Source organism: Mya arenaria, chromosome 17, assembly GCF_026914265.1.
Source record: "Mya arenaria isolate MELC-2E11 chromosome 17, ASM2691426v1".
Taxonomy (NCBI): Eukaryota; Metazoa; Mollusca; class Bivalvia; order Myida; family Myidae; genus Mya; species Mya arenaria.
In genome coordinates, this window is record NC_069138.1 from 1,400,587 (window position 1) to 1,425,163 (window position 24,577).

A 24,577-nucleotide genomic window follows, 5' to 3' on the forward strand; every position below is an offset into this window, starting at 1 on the left:
TATGTCAATTCGAAATATACCAAGTAAGCTCTTGCTCATTAGTCAAAATTTAAGCTGTAATTCAATTCCGAATGCAGTGAAAGCAATCTTGCACGTAATTGGATGTGTTTTAATGTCTTGCAAAATGAAATCGGGGTCAAAATTACCCATTCTTTTGTCCGCTCCACAAATACTCAAGGGATGTAAGGATTTCAAAAAGTAATAGTTTTACCCAGCTGGCGTGCAGTCAGAGCAATCCAGTACTCTATATCTCGCCGTTGCGTCCTCAACAGAAAGAAACATATTTACTTGGCTCAAATATGTTCTGAATCAATCCGACGTCCAATCAAAGTGCATGTTGTAGATATTTACCTTCGAGCCAATGGTCAGACAGCCATTGTCCATGTCCATTCTATAACATTCTACCTAAGAAAGGCCTCCAACTTAGAACACTTAGGCACAAAGGCATTCTTTAAAATGTGTCCTAAATCCAGCCGACGTTTAGTCAAAGTGCTGGTTGTAAATATTTACCTTTGAGGCAACGGTCAGACAGCCATTGTCCATGTCCATTCTATAAAATTCAATGTCCAAATATTCGTTTATTCATAGAATAAGTTTCAAATAATTAATGCCCGTGCACTGTACATAAACGACTTTTAAATTGGGGAATTCATAGGCACACAGAATATATATTGATTGGCGAATTTGGTAAAGCGATTGCGGAGAGTTTCCAACAAGTTCTTCTTGGAGGGAAAACAAGACATATCTTAAATTTACCGTTAAAAAATAGACACGAATTCTATCATTTTTATCAATGAATCGATAATAGTTTTGCGTTCATTTTTATGGGAGGAGCCTAAACTTCCTTATGTATGTGTATGAAGTGCTACCGAGTACAACCACTGATCCAATAATTGGTTTTGTGGATGAATAGGCGCATTTTACTATAATCTAACATTAAAACATGCATGCAGCTTCTGGTCCAGGTTAAAATAGCATAATTATTACCTTCCGAATGATTCATGAATGTAAATTTCAAAGTTTAATAGAAGCTTTGTCTGATGACACACATTAAATATTAACCAATCCACTTTTACCTTTATTCGTGTTCGATACAAAACCCTCTTATGTTTTGGCGTGAGCTGCACCCGTGATTTGAAACGAAGATTTCATATTTTTGCTGACTTTATTTTATTTGAAAAACAATTTTGTCGCCACACGCCAATTAAGTTGATGCAATTTAAGTTGTAATATAAGGTTACGAGACAGAAAATTTATGGATAACATTCTCTTTATTATTTACACTAAATGCTTTATAATATCTCGAGTATCCCAATCCACGAACTGTCATAAATATTTTGCGTGTATAATACATGTACTTTCATGGCAGTTGTCTGCAATTGTATCAACCATCTACCATCATTAAAGCATTCATTTTTCATGAAGTATTTACCTTTCTACTCAATCATTTGAATGGCAACTTCTCGAAGGAGAATTAAATTGGATCTTTAATGTCAGATTTATGAGCTTACTTTGTGCACTCTTTTCAAATCAGGACGAGAAGTTGTCATGTTAGACCACAAAAATATATGTTCAATTCTTAAAAAAACACATTCACATGATAAGGAACATGCACTAATTTGTTTTTCAATTGCAATTTTGGTGAAGTATAAAACCTAATAGAAAGGGTAAGTTTGTATCTGGTACGCTTTTTTATATACATATATTGTAAGACGGCTCATTAATAGTATTTTATGCATGCAACAGCTAAAGAAGAAACCTTTATCAGCCCTGATGTTTAATCTATTTTAGTGTTTGGTAATATTGCTGTAAGATGCCGGTTTTTGATTAAATCAAGCTAATGTTATAGGCTTATTGACATTCAAACTATAAACTCCTCGTGGTACAAGTCTCACTTTGTTGGACTTTGCTGAAAACCTCTCAATGTGCAATGCAAATGATACCAACACTTAATATATCCCTGGGAGATTCCGCAATAAATATCAATTCATGCATTTCTCGTTTAATTTATAACTTAAAAGATTCGCAAATGATTAACTTTTTTGAAACTGGCTACCGAATAAAAAAGGCCAACTAGTTTTCTTTTATTTGTTTGAGTGAAATAAAATAATGAAAAGATGAAAGGACTACCATAATTTATACATGTTTAAATAAAACATACACAATAAGATCAAGCTACTTTTTACTATTTCAGACGAAAGGCTAGATGAAGTTAATTGTAAATAAAACAAAACTTATTACAGTATAGTATTATTGGCATGTTTATGTATTGTATTCAGATATGGGAACATGTAGTTTTATTACGTAGCATATATGACGTATTATATATATATATATATATATATATATATATATATATATATATATATATATATATATATATATATATATAGTTTTAAACTTGCCGAATTACCGGGTCTTTTGTGCGTATGACACTCGAATTCTTGGGTCGCCATGTAGATTATTGGGACACATGTAGATAATTGGGACAGGGGCCCAATAGTGGCTAGACCCAATAACATTGTGTGGTTCTATCCATTCCTTTTATATTACTGATTCAGTTAAACGTGACTCTTAAAAGATGATTATTGGGTCCGAAAATGTTGCGAATATATATTTCCCGTAAATGTTATATATCCATCTCATCTGTATATATATATGGTGGAATACTGCGCATGCGTCTAGTATCCTATGCGCATGCTCCAGTTGGATTTCGTTTTCCTTCTATGGCCGACCGAGTGAATGCGCAGGTACATCAAAACAAGACGAAGACGAAACAAAAATTGGTAAGTACATAACGTTTCTTGGACATAAATGATATTATCGATCATGTTGTATCTCAATTATCAATAAAAGAATCTAATGCATGCAATTATTATTATGAAAGTTTTGATGTGCAAGAGTTATTTTGACATGTGTGAACATAACCTATATTCGGATGCAACAGTTTTCGGAAGTAGAACAGTAAGTTAAATTTAATGACATTATGTAATTTTGTCTTAGTCTTACAGAATGAATAGCAATATATCATTTATTCACCAGTTAAAAAAAAGAGAATTCTAAACATTTTAACATTTAACTTTAATTATGCACTGTTTACTTGAACAGTGTCGGGTCAACTTGGCCCAATTACATTTTCGGCTTGATTCCAATTGGCCTACTCATTTTCAGACTATTTTTAAAAGGAAGCGTGCTTGCCTATTAAATGCTGATTGGTATTATGTTATTCACACCTATTTTTTGTACTATTTAGAGTTGTTTATGTGTTAGACTCTAACACATAAACAACTCTAAATAATACAAAAAATAGGTCTAATAGAGTATTAATGTAAACGGCGAAAACACCTTTGATAATTGAAATTCCAAAGGATGTTAATGATGTTTATTAATTTATTAAAAGTTATATAATGCCTTATAACTAAAAGCATTTGAAACACACCTTTTAATGCTCGATGATGTTAAGTATAAATACTCATAATACTATGTTTGATAATTAAAGCTATGTGCATAAAAATAAAGTGATTTGGAATACAGAACAGAGGAACATATTTTATGGAATTTACATAATTTCCAGTTATTTAATGAAATAAATATCAAATGGTTATCCTGTAAAATGTCTCTTGACGAATGTATGGAAACATTTTCAAATACTGTTCATGATATATCGTTTTAGTGTTTTGGTAAAACGTATGTCCCAAAGGTTTAAAAATCCTGATTCAAATCTCCTTGGTTTGATGAAAATTGAGAAAGAGCAAATATATTTTTTTTTTAATCCAAGAATTATATTTTTAAATAATATAGTGAAATAAATAAGATTGTATTTCTTACTTCATGGCATAATTTTGCTGCAGCTTAAAGAAAATCTAAAGGAAGCCGGGAAGAAATAAAGTTGTCTCAAAGTAATAAACCTTCTCCACGTATAATAAGTTAAGTGATTGCCAGTTCTTTTTGTGATAATCATTATACAGCTGATTCCTTTTTATGCCCCCGAAGGTGGGCATATTAAAATCGCACCGTCCGTCCGGCTCTGTAACTTTCCCTTGTATGGACAGATTTTAAATAACTTGCCACATGTGTTCCACATACCAAGACGACGTGTGGCGTGCAAGACTTGTGTCCCTACCTCAAAGGTCAAGGTCACACATAGTGTTTATTCACAATGGAGTGCTGCATATAAGGACATAGAGTATAGGTTGTCTTGTCCGGGCTGTAACTTTCTCTTGTATGGACAGATTTAAAAATAACTTGTCACATGTGTACCACATACCAAGACGACGTGTCGCGTGCAAGACCCGTGTCCCTACCTCAAAGGTCAAGGTCACACATAGTGCTTATTCACAATGGAGTGCTGCATATAAGGACATAGAGTATAGGTTGTCGTGTCCGGACTGTAACTTTCCCTTGTATGGACAGATTTTAAAAAAACTTGACACATGTGTTCCACATACCAAGACGACGTGTCGCGTGCAAGACCCGTGTCCCTACCTCAAAGGTCAAGGTCACACTTAGTGTTTATTCACAATGGAGTGCTGCATATAAGGACATAGAGTATAGGTTGTCGTGTCAGGGCTGTTACTTTCCCTTGTATGGACAGATTTTAAAATCACTTGCTACATGTGTTCCACATACGAAGACAACGTGTCGTGTGCAAGACCCATGTCCCTACCTCTTAGGTGAAAGATACACTAAGTGTTTATTCACAAGGGAATTCTGAATATAAGGACATAACAGTGTAGGTTGTCAAGTATGGGTGGTATTTTTTTATGTTCAGAGGCAATTTAAAATAACTTGCCATATGTATTTGACACGTAAAGGCAAGATCAACTTTTCATGTACTGACCTTGTTCGTAGGTCAATGTCACATTCGGGGGCATTCGTCACATACTGTGACAGCTCTTGTATTTATATTTAATTTATATTTTTATAAATGATTTATCTTTGAAAATTTAAATTTTCAAGCATTTTCCTCTAGGGATTTAGAAGTTCTTCAATGTTTATGATTTTATTCGCCACAGATCCAGCAAGTTTACAAGCCCTTACTTTAACTGCAGTGTCATAAACGATTACTTTTGCCGCGTGTCAGGGACAAAATGTTATTTTTCAATTGTAACTCCACAAAATTTAACACTGCATTGTTAAATAAAAACATATAAATTACAAATAAACTAAACTATTTTTCCAATACCTTTTCTTATTTCACTTAGTGTTTCATGAAACAAAATTCAGTTTGATCTGTCAACAAAGCATTGACATTTTTTAACTACGGTCTACCTATTACGAACTTAGTGCAGGGATCTGTCATTTTTGGCTAGGAAAACAACAAGTGGAATATGGACGTGCAGAGTCGCCAAAACAAATATTGTCAAAAACTTTGATGCGGCTTTTTATATATACTAACTTTTAACTGTTGATAATGTCAGAAAGCACTTCTTGTCTGCGGCATAACAATTGCAATTAGTATTTTATTATATTTAACATGCCATTTTAATAAACAAAATCATCGCTTCTATATTAGTTTACATAAAAAATGGGACTTTTAACAGTTCAAAGAACAAGCTTTTATGTCTGCTGCAAATCAAGAAATTTTAAAAATATTTGTTTTTTTCCCTTTCATAGGACGTGAACTGGCTAAATTATCAATCAATTGGGTTATAATTCAATTTTTTACCCATATGCAATTCACAACATATGTATACAAGGAGCAAAATCTGATAAATCTGATAAATTTTGAAGCACAATTGTTGTTTGTATAATAATACAAAGATACATTAACAGTGTGTTATGTGTGTTTAACACACTTTTCTGTCTGTTAACAGATCTGTCTCAGAAGAACAGCCCGAGTGATTTGTGTGTCTACAGGAATGCCCCGATCTCCCAGTGACAAGATACTGTCAACGCAACTGTGCCTAAAGTTCCATCAGGACGTGATTGCCCAAACAAACCTGAAGTCACAGGATTTTGTGTACAGCCTGACTAACTTGTTAGTGTCCAGAAATAAACATATATTATCCCCAGATGGCAACCCAGCATCAAGCATGAACAGCAGTGACATCTAAAAGGGCCTAGCTCGTCAGCTCAAGGTGTCTGAGTCAGGGAGAAGCGAAGGTAATGGCTTATATACACCTATTACTTCAATTCTTCAAATGTAGATCTACAGCACATATTTTGAAGACTTACTGTAAATGACTGGGTATTAGACGCCCTTTTTTTCCTCAGATTTCGATGCAAAAAAATGCCTGCGTATAATACCCCGTAACAATTTTTCAAAGTTTTTTTCTGAGGTCGATTTTTAAGCTGAGAGTTTGTTTACATTTATGTAGAAAGGGAAGTTACTCGCGTCATATTTATCGATTATATACGGGTTAAAACGGCAAGTTACAGATCGGTATACGGTATATCGTAAGACGTTTACAAAAATATTTTTGGATTAAATGTTTTTCGATTAAAGTTATTCAATTTAATTTTGAATAATAAATTGAATTGAACAATAATTAAACTTGCATATAAGAAAGCAAAGTTGGGCACTGTCAAAATATTTTTTGTCAGTTGTACGATAAGGTGTGAAAAACTCGACTGCCTTTAACCTGTTAACATACCAATACTACAAACTGTTGCGATAATGGTCTTGTTTTTTTCGCACTTTGTCACGTTCTTTATTCTTTTCTGTAGGTGTTGACATTTTGAGAACAAACTGGTACAATATAAGGTCTTTGCAAAACTTAACTTATCATTCTTGACGTATTTTGTTTACGATATACTGTCAGAAAGAATCTTACAAATTGTCATAAAAGGTACTTTTTAGTGCCATCCAACCACAAATTGTCACACTAGGTACTTTTTAGTGCCATCATGGGGAAAGTGCGTACATCGTACACAGCACGAGAAAAGCTAGCTGTTATCAGCTATGCTGAAGAGCACGGCAATCGTGCAGCGGGTCGCCAGTACACCATGAATGAGGTCAACGTACGCAAATGGCGAAAACAGAAGCACGAATTAATGGCCATGACGAAAACGAGAAAAGCCAACCGGGGCATGGGGGCGCTCTATCCCGCTATTGAGACGGCTATTCTACAATACGTCAAAGAGTGAAGAGAGGGGGGTGTTGCCGTATCAACAATTGATATCCATCTCGAGGCTATGAAGTTGGCGAAGACACATCAAGTTCAATCAACCTTCAAGGCATCAACAACATGGGTCCGCGCCTTCATGAAACGTCAACAGCTGTCCATCCGAAGACGTACTCACATCAGCCAGAAGCTACCAGATGATTTTGAGACTAAAATCACAGACTTTCAGCGATTTATTATCTGCCAAAGAAAAGCCACCGACTTCCCACTTAGCCAAATAGGCAATGCTGACCAGACTCCACTGACATTCGACATGCCTGCGTCAACAACGTTGAATGCTCTTGGTTCTAAGTCTGTAACCATACATACAACAGGAAACGAGAAAAATAGATTCACCGTGATGTTGGCTTGTACAGCTGACGGAGGCAAGCTCCCGCCATACGTTATATTTAAGAGGAAAACTATGCCGAAGAATATCGAATGGCCAGCAGCGATCCATGTTCGTGTGCAGGAAAAGGGCTGGATGGACCAGGCTCTTTGCTACGACTGGGTTAAAACCGTGTGGAACGAACGACCAGGAGCAGACCTGCATCACTCTCTACTCGTCCTGGATGCTTTCAGGGCTCACACAACCCCCGGAATGAAAGAGTTGATGAAAGAGTCAAGGACAACTCCAGCTGTCATTCCCGGAGGGATGACATCCATTCTACAGCCTCTAGACGTCTCCATAAACAAGCCGATGAAAGTGGCACTGAGAAATAAATGGAATAATTGGATGGCCGGTGAAACACACTCCTACACAAAGACTGGGCGAAGAAGGAAGCCAGAACTTGATCAAATCTGCGCTTGGATCGTAGACGCATGGAAAGAGCTAGATCCGAAGATCATTGTTTATGCGTTCAAGAAGTGCTCCATATCAAACGCTATGGACGGGACCGAAGATGACACCATATGGGAGGAGTTTGTCAAAAACCCAGCGCACAAACAGACAGATGAGGCAGACGAAGAAGAAGATGATGATGGATGCGGTTACTACACGGACAAGACGACCAAAGACATGACGGAGGATGAAATGGAGCGTTTCTTCGAGAGTGACGACGATGACGAGAAATTTGAGGGCTTTGAGGAGAGCGATTTAAGGATTTGTGAATGACAATTTGTGTGTTTCTTTGTGCAATTTGTTTATGTGCTGGTTGAATGTATTTATTTTAAATAATCTGTTATGTTTTATATCACATGAAACGAATAAAAATGAAACCTATTTTGCTTTGTGTTATCATTGTATGGTTTTAAAGATAACCATCGCCATTTTCACGAAAAAAAATTTTTTTGTCACTGTCCAGGGCTCTCACTAGGCTGGAAATTTTAGGAGAAGTGACTTCTCCCTTCAGTCAATTTAGGGAGAAGTGGGGAGATTTTAGGGAGAAGTGATACTTTTTATAACACCTGATACAAAAACTATGCCATACCACACACCTCAGTTTATATTCACATTCAAATTGATTGCTATACCTATATAAAATGTTCATAAAATAATGTATCATTTTTGGCTCAGCAAAAGTGTATTTGTCAATGTCACATAGTTTATCTCCAAATAGCATCTAAAATGAACCAAAAAAATACATCTAAGGATTTGAAATAATCATAATGACCTCATAAATGAACTGTAAATAAAGTAGGGGGACGAATCTTGTTTTGGTACGTTTGGGATAGGGTACGAATGTCACATTCAGCTGTGCTGTTATTTACTTGTTTCTGGCTAAATAATTTTAAGTATGCTGACATTTAAGAACCAAATGACATTTAAATCAGTGTCCTTGATGTAAAATTTACCAATACATAATGGGAAGTTGAAAAATTAACTCGGAAAATTGTTCTGACAAAATGGCGATCTCGCCGATTTTTTTTGACATCGTAACTGTGACAGGAGAAAATTACTGTAAGTAAACTCTACATAAAGCAAAAAAATAATACTTTTTTGTGTTTACAAATCATTTTTCATCATGAACATTTCACTAAAACCAATCAAATATTTGGTGATACGTCATGTTATTGATTTTCTTAGCGCTTACTTGCCGATGGCCCGAGATGGCTATGACCGTCTGCTTCAAAAGCAACAATGTTTAAATGTCTTGCATTGTTTGTTCAATAAATTAATGCTTGACACGATATTTCACAATTATGTCTCCAATTCTATCTCATTCTAACGAACTTATATCATTTGATCAGGGTATTCTGAATGTACATTCTGATTGGTTAACTTTCAATAGCTCCGCCTACTGGCGACGTTTTGGTAATTGGATGACACGGCCCAATTATCGGATTAGGAGATTACCAATTTGTATGAATGGCTTATTGTGATGTTTTGACTAATGGGACATTGGCCAAATACTCGCTGATTGACAGATTTACAATGTGCTAAAATTTTCGGCGAAGTCAATGTCGCTTTGATGATACAAATGGGCGAAGTTTGGGAATTTTAGGCGACCACTTCGCCCAAGTCGCCCCCTGCTGTCAACAAACATGGTGGCCGAAAATGCCAGACAATTTGACATTTTTTCTATGCGTCTTTTAACCCAAAACATAAATCAAAAGTTTTTTTCCCCGATTTAGCACATATTTTTTTCCCTGCATCTAATACCCCCTATCGTCTTATAACCAGTCATTTAAGGTAATGTATATGCAATTGCTTTTTGAAAAAGTGGCCCCTGCATATTGCACGTGCTTGGTAACGTTGATCCCCACAAGGGATTTTGAGTTTTTCCCAATGTCATTTGCCAAAAATAGATAAATACTGGCTTGCTTCCTACTAAACGTCATGTATGCAGTGTGTGAATCTAAATTTGTAGAACCATAGCCAGTGGGGCTACGACTTTGAATTTTTTCATAGCCAATGTCAAAATCTTGTAGCCAAACAATTTTTACATGAAAAATAACTAACAAAAAACATGTTGCTATGTAGCTTTTACTTTCCTTTGACATATAGTAAGGATCAGGGGTTTCAATAAGACCAAAAATCAGGATTTTTTTAAATTCCATGTCTGATTTCAGGAATTTTCATAGAATTTGTAGGTAAAGTAGCGCATTTGATGCACAATTCAAAATGTTTTTATTCAACCATTTCAAGAGTCTAAAACAAATGTTTCCTATTGTGTAATATGTATTATATCAAAACTCTTTTTGTCATGAATTGTGACATGAGTTATATTTAATAAACTTGGAATCTTAAAGCTTAGAAACTTAAACATCATTCCAAGTCACCAATTCTGTGCCTTAAGTTAACCCATCTGTCTATATTTGGTACTTCAGTCATGTGGATGATTGTTCCTTAATCATAAATGCAATTTAAAGGTTAACATATAACAAATCTATCTTAAATACATATTTATTTGCAAACATCACACCATTATCAATAAATAAAAAAAACAACATGTTTTCATGAGAAAAACAAAATCACATGCAATTAAATATTATTTATTAAGGCATCTACAAAAGCTTTTTATGGTACCATATCAAAAGCAAGAAATAATCTTACTCACAAATAACTAAGAAACATAACCTAAGTAAATAAATTACATAATGATTTCTTAAAAAAGCATATTGGCATCAGCAGCAACACTTGTCAAATTCCAATATGCACCAGCGTTTGTTTAGTTGCAACGACATCTTTCTTACTTTAACTTTCAGTTTCACTTTCAGGTTTTTCTTTTTAGCTCACCTGTCACGTAGTGACAAGGTGAGCTTTTGTGATCACTCTTCGTCCGTCCGTCCGTCCGTCCGTCCGTTCACAATTGCTTGTGAACACAATAGAGGTCACAATTTTGACCTAATCTTTATGAAACTTGGTCAGACTGATCATCTCTACAAAATCTAGGTCAAGTTCGATATAGGGTTATCTGGGGTCAAAAACTAGGTCACTAGGTCAATTAGTAGAAAAACCTTGTGAACACAATAGAGGTCACAATTTTAGCCTAATCTCAATGCAACTTGGTCAGAATGGTCATCTCTATAAAATCTAGGTCAAGTTCGATATTGGGTCATCCGCGGTCAATAATTAGGTCACTAGGTCAATTAGTAGAAAAACCTTGTGAACACAATAGAGGTCACAATTTTAGCCTAATCTCAATGCAACTTGGTCAGAATGATCATCTCTATAAAATGTAGGTCAAGTTCGATATTGGGTCATCCGCGGTCAACAACTAGGTCACTAGGTCAATTAGTACAAAAACCTTGTGAACACAATAGAGGTCACAATTTTAGCCTAATCTCAATGCAAGTTAGTCAGAATAATCATCTCTATAAAATCTAGGTCAAGTTCGATATTGGGTCATCCGCAGTCAATAACTAGGTCACTAGGTCAATTATTAGAAAAACCTTGTGAACACAACAGAGGTCACAATTTTGACCTAATCTTTATGAAACTTGGTCAGACTGATCATCTCTATGAAATCTAGGTCAAGTTCGATATTGGGTCATCTGGGGTCAAAAACTAGGTCAGTAGGTCAATTAGTAGAAATACCTTGTGAACACATTAGAGGTCACAATTTTAGCCTAATCTCAATGCAACTTGGTCAGAATGATCATCTCTATAAAATCTAGGTCAAGTTCGATATTGGGTCATCCGCGGTCAATAACTAGGTCACTAGGTCAATTAGTAGAAAAACCTTGTGAACACAATAGAGGTCACAATTTTAGCCTAATCTCAATGCAAATTGGTCAGAATGATCATCGCTGTAAAATGTAGGTCAAGTTTGATATTGGGTCATTCACGGTCAATAACTAGGTCACTAGGTCAATTAGTACAAAAACCTTGTGAACACAATAGAGGTCACAATTTTAGCCTAATCTCAATGCAACTTGGTCAGAATGATCATCTCTATAAAATGTAGGTCAAGTTCGATATTGGGTCATCCGCGGTCAACAACTAGGTCACTAGGTCAATTAGTACAAAAACCTTGTGAACACAATAGAGGTCACAATTTTAGGCTAATCTTAATGCAACTTGGTCAGAATGATCATCTCTATAAAATCTGGGTCAAGTTCGATATTGGGTCATCCGCAGTCAATAACTAGGTCACTAGGTCAATTATTAGAAAAACCTTGTGAACACAACAGAGGTCACAATTTTGACCTTATCTTTATGAAACTTGGTCAGACTGATCATCTCTATGAAATCTAGGTCAAGTTCGATATTGGGTCATCTGGGGTCAAAAACTAGGTCAGTAGGTCAATTAGTAGAAATACCTTGTGAACACATTAGAGGTCACAATTTTAGCCTAATCTCAATGCAACTTGGTCAGAATGATCATCTCTATAAAATCTAGGTCAAGTTCGATATTGGGTCATCCGCGGTCAATAACTAGGTCACTAGGTCAATTAGTACAAAAACCTTGTGAACACAATAGAGGTCACAATTTTAGCCTAATCTCAATGCAAATTGGTCAGAATGATCATCGCTGTAAAATATAGGTCAAGTTTGATATTGGGTCATTCACGGTCAATAACTAGGTCACTAGGTCAATTAGTAGAAAAACCTTGTGAACACAATAGAGGTCACAATTTTAGCCTAATCTCAATGCAACTTGGTCAGAATGATCATCTCTATAAAATCTAGGTCAAGTTCGATATTGGGTCATCCGCGGTCAATAACTAGGTCACTAGGTCAATTAGTACAAAAACCTTGTGAACACAATAGAGGTCACAATTTTAGGCTAATCTTAATGCAACTTGGTCAGAATGATCATCTCTATAAAATCTGGGTCAAGTTCGATATTGGGTCATACGCAGTCAATAACTAGGTCACTAGGTCAGTTATTAGAAAAACCTTGTGAACAAAATAGAGGTCACAATTTTAGCCTTATCTTAATGAAACTTGGTGAGAATGATCATCTTAACATAAGCTAGGTCAAGTTCCATATTGGGTCAGCCTAGGTCAAAAACTAGGTCACTAGGTCAATTAGTAAAAAAACCTTGTGAACACAATAGAGGTCACAATTTTAGCCTAATCTCAATGCAACTTGGTCAGAATGATCATCTCTATAAAATGTAAATGTATTCACTATATGTTTATAGTTAAAACTTCAAAAATCTTCTCCTCTGAACTTACTTGGACTAGAGCTTAGATATTTGGCATGATTCATCGTCTAGTGGACCTTTACAAAGTTTGTTCAAATTATGGCCTTGGGATCAAAATTGGCCCCGCCCTGGGGGTCATGGGTTTTCTCTATATGTTTATAGTGAAAACTTAAAAAATCTGCTCCTTTGAACTTACTTGGACTAGAGCTTAGATATTTGGCATGATTCATCGTCTAGTGGACCTCTACAAAGATTGTTCAAATTAAGGCCTTGGGGTCAAAATTGGCCCCGCCCCGGGGGGTCATGGGTATACTTGATATGTTTATAGTTAAAACTTCAAAAATCTTCTCCTCTTAACTTATTTGGACTAGAGCTTAGATATATGGCATGATTCATCGTCTAGTGGACCTCTTCAAAGATTGTTCAAATTATGGCCCTGGGGTCAAAATTGGCTCCGCCCCTGGGGGGTCATGGGTTTTCTCTATATGTTTATAGTAAAAAAAATCAAAAATCTCCTCTGAACTTACGTTGCTTAGAGCTTAGATATTTGGCATGATTCATCGTCTAGTGGACCTCTACAAAGATTGTTCAAATTATGGCCTTGGGGTCAAAATTGGCCCCGCCCCGGGGGGTTAGGGTATTCTCTATATGTTTATAGTTAAAACTTCAAAAATCTTCTCCTCTGAACTTACTTGGACTAGAGCTTAGATATTTGGCATGATTCATCGTCTAGTGGACCTCTACAAAGTTTGTTCAAATTATGGCCCTGGGGTCAAAATTGGCCCCGCCCCGGGGGGTCATGGATTTTCTCTATATGTTTATAGTGAAAACTTAAAAAATCTTCTCCTCTGAACTTACTTGGCCTAGAGCTTAGATATTTGGCATGATTCATCGTCTAGTGGACCTCTACAAAGTTTGTTCAAATTATGGCCCTAGGGTCAAAATTGGCCCCGCCCCGGGGGGGTCATGGGTATTCTCTATATGTTTATAGTTAAAACTTCAAAAATCTTCTCCTCTGAACTTACTTGGACTAGAGCTTAGATATTTGGCATGATTCATCGTCTAGTGGACCTTTACAAAGTTTGTTCAAATAATGGCCTTGGGGTCAAAATTGGCCCCGCCCCGGGGGTCATGGGTTTTCTCTATATGTTTATAGTGAAAACTTCAAAAATCTTCTCCTTTGAACTTACTTGGACTAGAGCTTAGATATTTGGCATGATTCATCGTCTAGTGGACCTCTACAAAGATTGTTCAAATTATGGCCCTGGGGTCAAAATTGGCCCCGCCCCTGGGGGGTCATGGGTTTTCTCTATATGTTTATAGTAAAAAAAATCAAAAATCTCCTCTGAACTTACGTTGCTTAGAGCTTAGATATATGGCATGATTCATCGTCTAGTAGACCTCTACAAAGATTGTTCAAATTATGGCCTTGGGGTCAAAATTGGCCCCGCCCCGGGGGGTTAGGGTATTCTCTATATGTTTATAGTTAAAACTTCAAAAATCTTCTCCTCTGAACTTACTTGGACTAGAGCTTAGATATTTGGCATGATTCATCGTCTAGTGGACCTCTACTAAGATTGTTCAAATTATGGCCCTGGGGTCAAAATTGGCCCCCCCTCGGGGGGTCATGGATTTTCTCTATATGTTTATAGTGAAAACTTAAAAAATCTTCTCCTCTGAACTTACTTGGCCTAGAGCTTAGATATTTGGCATGATTCATCGTCTAGTGGACCTCTACAAAGTTTGTTCAAATTATGGCCCTAGGGTCAAAATTGGCCCCGCCCCGGGGGGTCATGGGTATTCTCTATATGTTTATAGTTAAAACTTCAAAAATCTTCTTCTCTGAACTTACTTGGACTAGAGCTTAGATATTTGGCATGATTCATCGTCTAGTGGACCTTTACAAAGTTTGTTCAAATAATGGCCTTGGGGTCAAAATTGGCCCCGCCCCGGGGGTCATGGGTTTTCTCTATATGTTTATAGTGAAAACTTCAAAAATCTTCTCCTTTGAACTTACTTGGACTAGAGCTTAGATATTTGGCATGATTCATCGTCTAGTGGACCTCTACAAAGATTGTTCAAATTATGGCCCTGGGGTCAAAATTGGCCCGCCCCTGGGGGTCATGGGTTTTCTCTATATGTTTATAGTAAAAAAAATCAAAAATCTCCTCTGAACTTACGTTGCTTACAGCTTAGATATTTGGCATGATTCATCGTCTAGTGGACCTCTACAAAGATTGTTCAAATTATGGCCTTGGGGTCAAAATTGGCCCCGCCCCGGGGGGTTAGGGTATTCTCTATATGTTTATAGTTAAAACTTAAAAAATCTTCTCCTCTGAACTTACTTGGACTAGAGCTTAGATATTTGGCATGATTCATCGTCTAGTGGACCTTTACAAAGTTTGTTCAAATAATGGCCTTGGGGTCAAAATTGGCCACGCCCCGGGGGTCATGGGTTTTCTCTATATGTTTATAGTGAAAACTTCAAAAATCTTCTCCTTTGAACTTACTTGGACAAGAGCTTAGATATTTGGCATGATTCATCTTCTAGTGGACCTCTACAAAGATTGTTCAAATTATGGCCCTGGGGTCAAAATTGGCCCCGCCCCTGGGGGGTCATGGGTTTTCTCTATATGTTTATAGTAAAAAAAATCAAAAATCTCCTCTGAACTTACGTTGCTTAGAGCTTAGATATATGGCATGATTCATCGTCTAGTGGACCTCTACAAAGATTGTTCAAATTATGGCCTTGGGGTCAAAATTGGCCCCGCCCCGGGGGGGTAGGGTATTCTCTATATGTTTATAGTTAAAACTTCAAAAATCTTCTCCTCTGAACTTACTTGGACTAGAGCTTAGATATTTGGCATGATTCATCGTCTAGTGGACCTCTACAAAGATTGTTCAAATTATGGCCTTGAGGTCAAAATTGGCCCCGCCCCCTTGGGGGGTCATGGGTTTTCTCTATATGTTTATAGTGAAAACTTCAAAAATCATCTCCTCTGAACTTACGTTGCTTAGAGCTTAGATATTTGGCATGATTCATCGTCTAGTGGACCTCTACAAAGTTTGTTCAAATTATGGCCCTGGGGTCAAAATTGGCCACACCCGGGGGCTGATGGGTTTTCTCTATATGTGTTATAGTGAAAACTTAAAAAATCTTCTCCGAACTCAAAAAGACAAGTAACGTCTTAATTTAAACTGGATAACATATTTAGTACACAAACCAATTTTCAATATGGGCCACATACAACAATTATTAACAAATATACATATATAGATACACACGTAAAATCAAGTAGTGACAAGAGCTTAGATATTTGGCATGATATATCATCTAGTTGACTTGTACCAATATTGTTCAATCTTTGGCTCTGGGGTCAAAATATGGCCCCACCCGGGCGGTTATGGGTTTCCTTATATATGTATATGATGAAAACTTAAAAAATCTTCTTCTCCGAAACCAAAAGGCGAAGGCCTTAGATATTTGGTATGTAGCATCGTTTATCGGACCACTATTAAGATTGTTCAAACTTTAGCCCTGGGGTCAAAATTGGCCACGCCCCGTGTTCATAGGCTTAGGTTTTCAATATTTGTATATAATGGAAGAATGTGCAATATATGACAGGTGAGCGATTCAGGGCCATTTGGCCCTCTTGTTTTCCAGAAGTAAACAGAAAGATTCAACATTCCTTAAAAATTGCCAATATTGCAAATTGTACTTTTCATAAATGGCATAACTGTTATGCAATGTTGTTTTGTAATAGGACTTAACTGTAACACTGACAACGATATACGCAGTTCTCCTTTCACTTTCATTAACATAAACAGGAAGTTAGCATGCACCTGTTTCCTGCGCTTTTTAGACCATGTGTGCTACAAAAAATGTTATTTTTCTGTTACACATTAACATTAACTTATATGAGTATTTTTAAAATAAACCCGAAATATAATAAAGCAACTTAAGATAAATGAACAAAATATATCTTAGCATTGTTGTTTTACAAAACCATCGTACTTAGCGAAGAAGCTGAAGGTATCCGTGAATTTGAGGAGTTAATATTACGTCATTGAGTTTGAGCGCTGCTAATTGACACAGTTACCGATGAGATTCCAGATCGATAATCACTTGTCACTTCGGGTGTTAATTGCTCTTTCGGATTAAACAAACATTTAGATCATGCATTGAGGCTCCTTTCAGAAGATACCGACTCTCACACTGAAATTCTCCCGGGTCAAAACTGACGCATACTACAAATTTATGATGCGTCAATTTCGGGTCATTTACGATTTCTGTGCGTCAAAACCCGGGAGCTTGGTTCAATTGAAAGCACTGTAGAGCCGTGTTTTACACATTTTCTAGACAGTGTTTGTGTAAATACTTACCCGAAGGTTTCATGCACCTTACCTAATGATTTACTGAACGTAATAAAAATAAGCATTCTTCGGGGATACGGTATGATTGAAATGATTACTTAATATTTACAAAGGTCAGCTTTTCATAGCCAATTAGGCTATCAGATTTAATTTTTCCATAGCCTGGTCCCCATTTTCATCGCCATGGCGATCGGGCAACCGGTAAATTCGCACACTGTGTATGTTGTTAACATGAGCACCTATATTGATCTAAAACATTTTTTTTATAATAGTCACTTTAGAAGCAGGTGTTCCTACATGATTTTACGTTCCGTTCCCCGTTTTCATTCAGTGCTAGGCCAATACTTTCTATTGTCCCATTTCAATTGTTCTTGTATGTCAATGAAGCTAGATTTATTAAAAAAGAAATACTAATAAGGGTTCATCTTAAACTCTGGAAAGTTATTTGATGTTTTTCAGGCAAGGTATGGGGGTCAGTGGTGGTCACTACGAAAGATGAGGAATAAGCTATCTTTCCTTCGGAATCAACTGATATGGGAATAGGGAGGTAGGTCAAGCTGCTCATTTTCCACCTTCTTATTCATATATATCCAAACTTTTAGCTAGCACTATTTTCTGTCTCCATTTTGTGTAAAAATAGATTTGCATCCATCTCTCCCTATTAAATTTGTGAATTAAATTTTAATTATGAAAATTCATATATGCATGTAGGCTAGGTTTAGTGGCTTTTGCATGTGTTTGTGTTGGACCAACAACTAGTAGTGTTTTAGCCAGAAATTGAAAAGGGCAGGGTGGGCCCAAAAAGGGGCAGGGTGCTTTCTTAAAAGGGGCAAAATAGTGCGCGCAATATTTGATTGTGAAACAGCCATATACCTTAAAGTCCATCTTAGGTTGTTGTCAAACTGTGACTTTAAGTGTGTCCTTATGCCTAAAAGAGTTAGCAGTATGTGTATGTCAACAACAAGGAGATGCAAGTTAACAGTTTTTATTGTATTTTTTATATTATCCAAAAGACTGTAGTAAAAGCACGAAGACAGTCAGTAGTCACAGGAAATACACACAAAATTATCATAAATGATAATAAATAGTATAATAAAAAAAAAATCAATGAGATCAAACAAGACTGTTACAATGAGGCAACCAGACAACAATTACCAAGGGGGGACAAGTTCATACAAATAACAAGAATACAATTGTGTGCCTACATTTGATAAGTTATGGCATGCATATTGCAATATTTTAAAGATAAATATTTAATTAAACCACCACTCAATTATATACATTAAAACAACAGAGCAAAACATCTCTTTTTGATAAAAACTAAAAATTGTCAAAGTCATAATCTAAAAACTAGCATTTCAGTTCATATAAGTTTAAAAAAAATTGATTAAGCTCTTCAACCATTTGTTTTTATATCTTTTCAGGACAATAGCACAGTGCAAATACAGAGGAAATGCAGAGATAAATGATAACTTATTTCATAAATAAAAAAAGACCAAACTTGAGTAAAACATGGCATCATTTAAAACTTATTTCAGCATTCAGGGACTTAAAATGGCACTAGCATGAATGCAGTATTGCATATGCCATCTATATATGGCTAGGCAGATAAAAAAATAAACAAAATCAGTCAATTGAACATTTGATACTCAAATCTCTTAGAATGCCTCAAGTGTTGTTTCTTAAGTATGGTTTAAGCATGGATATCCTTAACATAACTAACTAATTCATTTTGTCAATTTTGAAAGTTTTGTCAAGCTTGACTCCAACAACTTCAACTCATAATTTAATAGAAATGAAATAAGATTTGGACTCCAGTAGCTCTCAAGTAGCATTTTATTGGGTGTTAAAATTCATGTGTATGATTTTAGCCAATTCACAATAATCTAAACTTATCAACGAGGCTATTCAAGAAATTCCATGTCTTGGGGTTAAATCTAAATTCGTCTGTTTTTCATTTTGTACCATCTTCGTACACTTTAGTCAAATGCCAAGTATTTATCGTTCCTATTTATCATCAGGAGTTGGTGTACTGTGTCAACCTGCAACCGATTCCTTAGGTCTGTCTTGGTTCTTGCCAATTCTGAAAACACACGTTCTACTTCTGCAGTGCTTACTGGCACAACTACTGCTGTTGCACACAGTCTTTCTATGTTTGGGAACTTGTGTGGTCTTATTTTCATCATGGCCTTGATGAGTCTATGTGGCCCTCTGATGACTTCAGGCGATGTTGATGAGATGGCATTTTTGAAGTCATCCCACTCTTCTGTGACCTCATCAGCGTCCAGCCCAAAGTTGTCGGCAAGGCAGGCTATCTCATCATTGCCGTAGAATGTTTCAGTTTCATCCATGTTAAAAACAGCTAGCTGATCAATGACATCTGATGAGGCCAGTCGAACATTGATGTTGTCGACAAGTTTGTCCAGAAATATGGTTCTTGCATTATGAACAGATTTCAGCTGCTGCTCTGTTGCCTCTAATCCAAGGTCTGCCAAGAGCTTATCACATTTTCGCTCACTGCTTCCATATGTCTCTTTCAAATTTTTAAGCCCAGATATAGTGGAGTCTTTCCTTGGTTTAATAACAGAAAGGTTAATGTCATTCCTTTCAAAGACCAGTGTCAGTGCTGTAAGTGGTCTTAAAGCATCACACAGAAAGTGAACAATCTTTGCAGTGGCCGGATTTTTAAGCTTCTTAAGCAGCCCACTTGCACTTGGACCACTCCCCATTCTGACTTTATCGGCACCGGATGCCTCCGCATTTTCGAGGTCGATGAGAACAGCCTTGTAGCAGTCTCGTAGAGAGGTGACGGCTGCTTTGTGGGAAAGCCAGCGAGTATGGCCTGCCTGTTTTATGGTTTTCCCTTTCTCCTCTAACATAGTCTGTATCTTCTGTAGGGAGGCAGTTTTATTTGCAGAGTAGTGGTAATACTTGAAGACATGGTTCAGGAGATCGTCTGTATCTCTCATGAGCGGGATCGATTCAAAGCTGTCCTTGGCGGCCAGTGCCAATCGATGGTTATGGCAATGGACAGTTACGAGGCCGGGTTTAATTGCTTTCAACCTTGTTGCAACCCCTGTCTTCTTGCCGATCATGGTCTGGCATCCGTCTGAGGCATACCCGACAAAATTGCTTAATCCAAGCTCTTCTACCACTTTCTCAGTCTCTTTAAAGATGGTTTCAGCCTTTCCGTCGGTAATTTTCACATCTTTTAAGTAATCTATACAGGCGTCTCCATTTTCAGTGTTGATGTACTTTACACAGAAGGCAAGATGTTTATTATTTGATACATCGGTTGTTTCATCACTCATTATGGCATATCCGGGACTGTCTTTTACTCGTTGCTTCACTGTCTCCTCGATGTCGGTAGCCATAGAGTCCATGAATTCATCTGCTATTGTGGGACTTGTGTATGTCGCGTTTTTTCCTTGTTTTAGGTGTTGCAGGTCTGGGCATTGTAGTTCATTTGTAGCAAAATTGACAAAGTCTTTAAACAAAGTGGTGTAGGGAAGGTTGTGGCTTATAAGAAAATGCAAAATCTTTGTTGCACATGTCAGTGCTTTGAACTCATTTTCGCCCATTGGCATCTTCTTCTGCTGGAAGGCGTCACTAATGTTTAGCTGGACCTCCGTTTCAACTCGTAATGCAGACCTATGCATCTCCGAGTTCTGATGACTAACAATCTTGTCGAGCCGAAGTGTTGTGCACCCATTGGTGTTCCAAGTTCCATTGCCATTTCTCCCTTTCACTTTGTGTTTTTGGCATAGTCTGCAAAACATTACATCAAGAACGCCAGTATCAGTCTCTTCCGTTGCGCAGTATAGCCATGGTCTACCATCTGTCCACTTTGGATCAAATCCAATTTTGTGTTTGGCCTTTTTGCTCGAAGTTGCATTTGCTGTCTGTTTGGTCGGCAATTGTGGGTTGCTTAACTGAGTTTGATGAGAGTCATTGGTCGACATGGGTGTGTGGCACAGATCTGCGTGTGGTGAGAGTCTACTGCCGGAGGGGGTTTCTGGTGCGGGTCTGTGGTCGACAAGTGCGAGTGGTGCGGGGCTACAGCCGGCAGGGGCGTTTCATGCGTGTCTTCGGCGGGCGAAGTGGTGAAGCACGAGTCTAAGGTGGGCCGGGGCGGATGACACGTGCCTGCGGCGGTCGAAGGAGTAAGGTGCGAGTCTGAAGGCGGCAGGGACATGAGGTGCGTGTCTCCGGCGGGCGAAGTAGTGTAGTGCGAGTCTACGGCGGGCCAGGGCGTATGACACGTGCCTGCGGCGGTCGATGGAATTTGTTGCGAGTCTGCAGCCGGCAGATGAGTGTCGCGCGATTCTACGGTCGGCCGGGTCCCATGACGGGAGTCTGCAGGGAACGAAGGAGTGCCACGCGAGTCTGTATCAGGAGGGGGCCTGGAAAGCGAGTCTGTTGTCGACCATCCTTGTGGGTCACTGGCATCGGAAGGTGCTGATTTCGTGTATACACTGAAAATGAAATAATTGTTTATTTCTGTTTGATTTAGCAAATAAACATTTCCATGATATCGTTCTTAATATGAATTAAATATAAACAGAAATATAGAAAAGACTGTGTTCAGATTAAAAGGTTTAAAGAATTGTTTTCTACAGTTTTAATTAAAACTTACGTAGCTCTATATGACGAAGTGTACAAAATGTACAAACAAATGTCTCCTTTATATCGAAATAAAAGTTTTCACTCCCTGAATTATGACTGCTATTTAAGTTTTAACCATTATCATATGAGAAACAAAAGGGAAAACAAGTATACGTATCCATCCTTGTGTGCATCCAACACGGTATACCGTCATTGGCATATACATGAAACGACATAAAAGAGCACGTGGACTTCATGTTGCAAATTTCCCGCCAAAATGAAACTCGCTCTTAAACTTATATAACGTCGCGAACAAGTTTACTTTTTCAACAATGAATAGAAACGCAATTGATTTTTTCGTAGGTAATTTATTTTTATATTTAAATTTACGAAGATTGGCGAAGACTGCAATGTTTAGCTAATGTAATGGTTCGGAGCCATGCAAGGTGTTGCGCCTAACTATTTTTATGACAAATACATTTTCTTTTGAATTTATTGTTGTTTGAAAATACAATGAACTTTTCGTGATAAATAACCTCGGTGTCCTGCTATTGATAACCTCATATTGACAATTGTCTCTTTGCGATACTATATATCGGGTATGAAAATCTCAACTTGTAACACTTTGAACATAATAAGCTACGACGACAGTATCACGAACAGCTTCATTTTTATGCTCCAACTTATGTGAAAACAAATGTTACAATTACATTCAAAGTATTCTAGGCACGTTGAAAATACTCGGAATTCTCGGAAGATGGGACACGTTCGGCCCGGAAGTTAAATTGAACGGCGTAACAAATACGTCCTTAATGCGATATCTTACTAATCATTAAATAAAACCTAAATGTAAATGGTTGTAATTGGAACCGGTTGGTACATGTATTAACCTTTGGTTAATTATTAAATGGAATTCTAGATTTATGTTAACATTGGCGCGCACTTTTGATGGACGTGCTTTGCCAAAAGACAAGAAAAATATTTGTGCGTACAAGTTCGCCCGGATTCCTCGTGTTCGGTCTGTAACTTTGTGGAGTAAGCGATTTTTAAATAACTTTGCATGTGTATTTGACCTAATAATAAAATGTTTCGCGTATCAAGTCTTTTTGGATATACCCGACATTCGTTATTTATTTTTACGTAACAATTTGTCGTGGAATTGTGTATCCCTCGTATACAAAACCGTATATACACATTCAAGTAATATTAACGTAAATAAACAAACGAAACAAAAACACACTTTACTTAAGAATATAACGAAAAATTCTACCTGTCGACTTTAAGCACATATTTGGCTAAAGTATGATTAGTCCTTTTTATCTTAGCACGTTCCTTTTCAAGATCGAAGAATTTTCGTTTTTTAGACGGCATTTTCACATACAGACGAACATGAATGAAGTGAAACTATGATATGATTAAGATTTTTTCTTTCTTTTTTTCACCTGATAAAAAAGGTCTACGACACCAAAATATGACATGTGCGTCAATTAATTAGTTTGTAACAACATCCGCATCAAAGATGGACATTAAGGGGTACAACTTTCATGTCACAGACAACGGGGCCCACGAATAATGTGTCATAATGAACAGCAATTAGCACCCTGATAAGCGTGAATTACCGTTAATCCGACCCGCGGTGATGATGGTCGTATGCCTTATCACGTGCTGATCTGTGACGGATTAGGAGACGGCGACACTGACCAATAAAATGTTTTGAGGGAGCAACTTTGTGGTAAAGAACGATCTGAATGGCCAGATGAGCGTAAGAGGGCGGGGAAAAATACGATAGGGCGGGAAATAAGGGGCAGCGGGGCGGGGTCAAAAAAGGGCAGGGCGGGCCGCCCTTCCATTCCGCATTAGCTAAAACACTAAACAACTAGAGTTTTGGCTCCTGAAATTTGAAACATTGCCTGTTTTGAGCTTGTATAATGATTTACCACAACTCCTGGAAAGTATTTAAGGTACAGTTGGTACTGTCATGCAACATGATAAAAAATTGGTCTTGAAAGTTCTGGTTTTAAATTAGACAAAAAATATGGCAGTGTTTCAGTGAAGATTGGCACTTTTATATATATCTTAAATATTGCACAGTATATGGTGGTGTTCATTAACCTTCCTATTGGGTCCAGCATATAATGGAGTTCATACACCTACATATTGGGTCCAGTATATAAAAATGTTCATATACCTTTATATTGGGTCCAGTGTATAAAGGTGTTTATACACCTACATATTGGGTTCTGAGTATTATATATATATAAACCAGGGATGGAAACGAGTAGTAAAATTGGTACTCGAGTACTCGGACAATCTTCCGATCGAGTACTCGGTTACTCGATTACTCGGATAAATTGAAACCTTATTGGTTTTCGGGAAAGACAAGTTCGTTTAACATGTATCATGTACTTTGTGCATTTGTCGTTATATTGGTCATTTTTATCTTTAAATGAAAAAAA

At 37.2% G+C, this 24,577-nt stretch overlaps 1 protein-coding gene and 1 long non-coding RNA gene across 4 annotated transcripts in view; one reads left to right on the top strand and one right to left on the bottom strand.

The window, feature by feature from the left end:
• The first annotated feature begins 2,707 nt into the window (after nucleotides 1–2,707).
• LOC128224058 (uncharacterized) overlaps nucleotides 2,708–24,577 on the top strand; it is a 42,818-nt gene continuing 20,948 nt past the window's right edge. The window contains exons 1-4 of one of the 3 annotated variants that reach the window (XR_008259420.1): nucleotides 2,718–2,786; nucleotides 3,852–3,899; nucleotides 5,817–6,105; nucleotides 17,976–18,063. This is a non-coding gene — a long non-coding RNA (uncharacterized LOC128224058). Of the gene's footprint in view, nucleotides 2,787–3,851; nucleotides 3,927–5,816; nucleotides 6,106–17,975; nucleotides 18,064–24,577 lie in introns of all 3 variants that reach the window. The other 2 variants (XR_008259422.1, XR_008259421.1) reach the window with 2 other exon arrangements.
• On the bottom strand, nucleotides 18,402–23,288 carry LOC128224057 (zinc finger protein 862-like). The gene has a single exon (XM_052933689.1). The coding sequence runs from the start codon at nucleotides 21,476–21,478 to the stop codon at nucleotides 19,496–19,498; it is 1,983 nt and encodes a 660-aa protein (XP_052789649.1). The 5' UTR covers nucleotides 21,479–23,288; the 3' UTR covers nucleotides 18,402–19,495.

Excerpts from the sequence above, each read along its gene's own strand:
- LOC128224057 (XM_052933689.1), bottom strand. The coding sequence starts at position 21,478 with ATGTCGACCAATGACTCTCATCAAACTCAGTTAAGCAACCCACAATTG.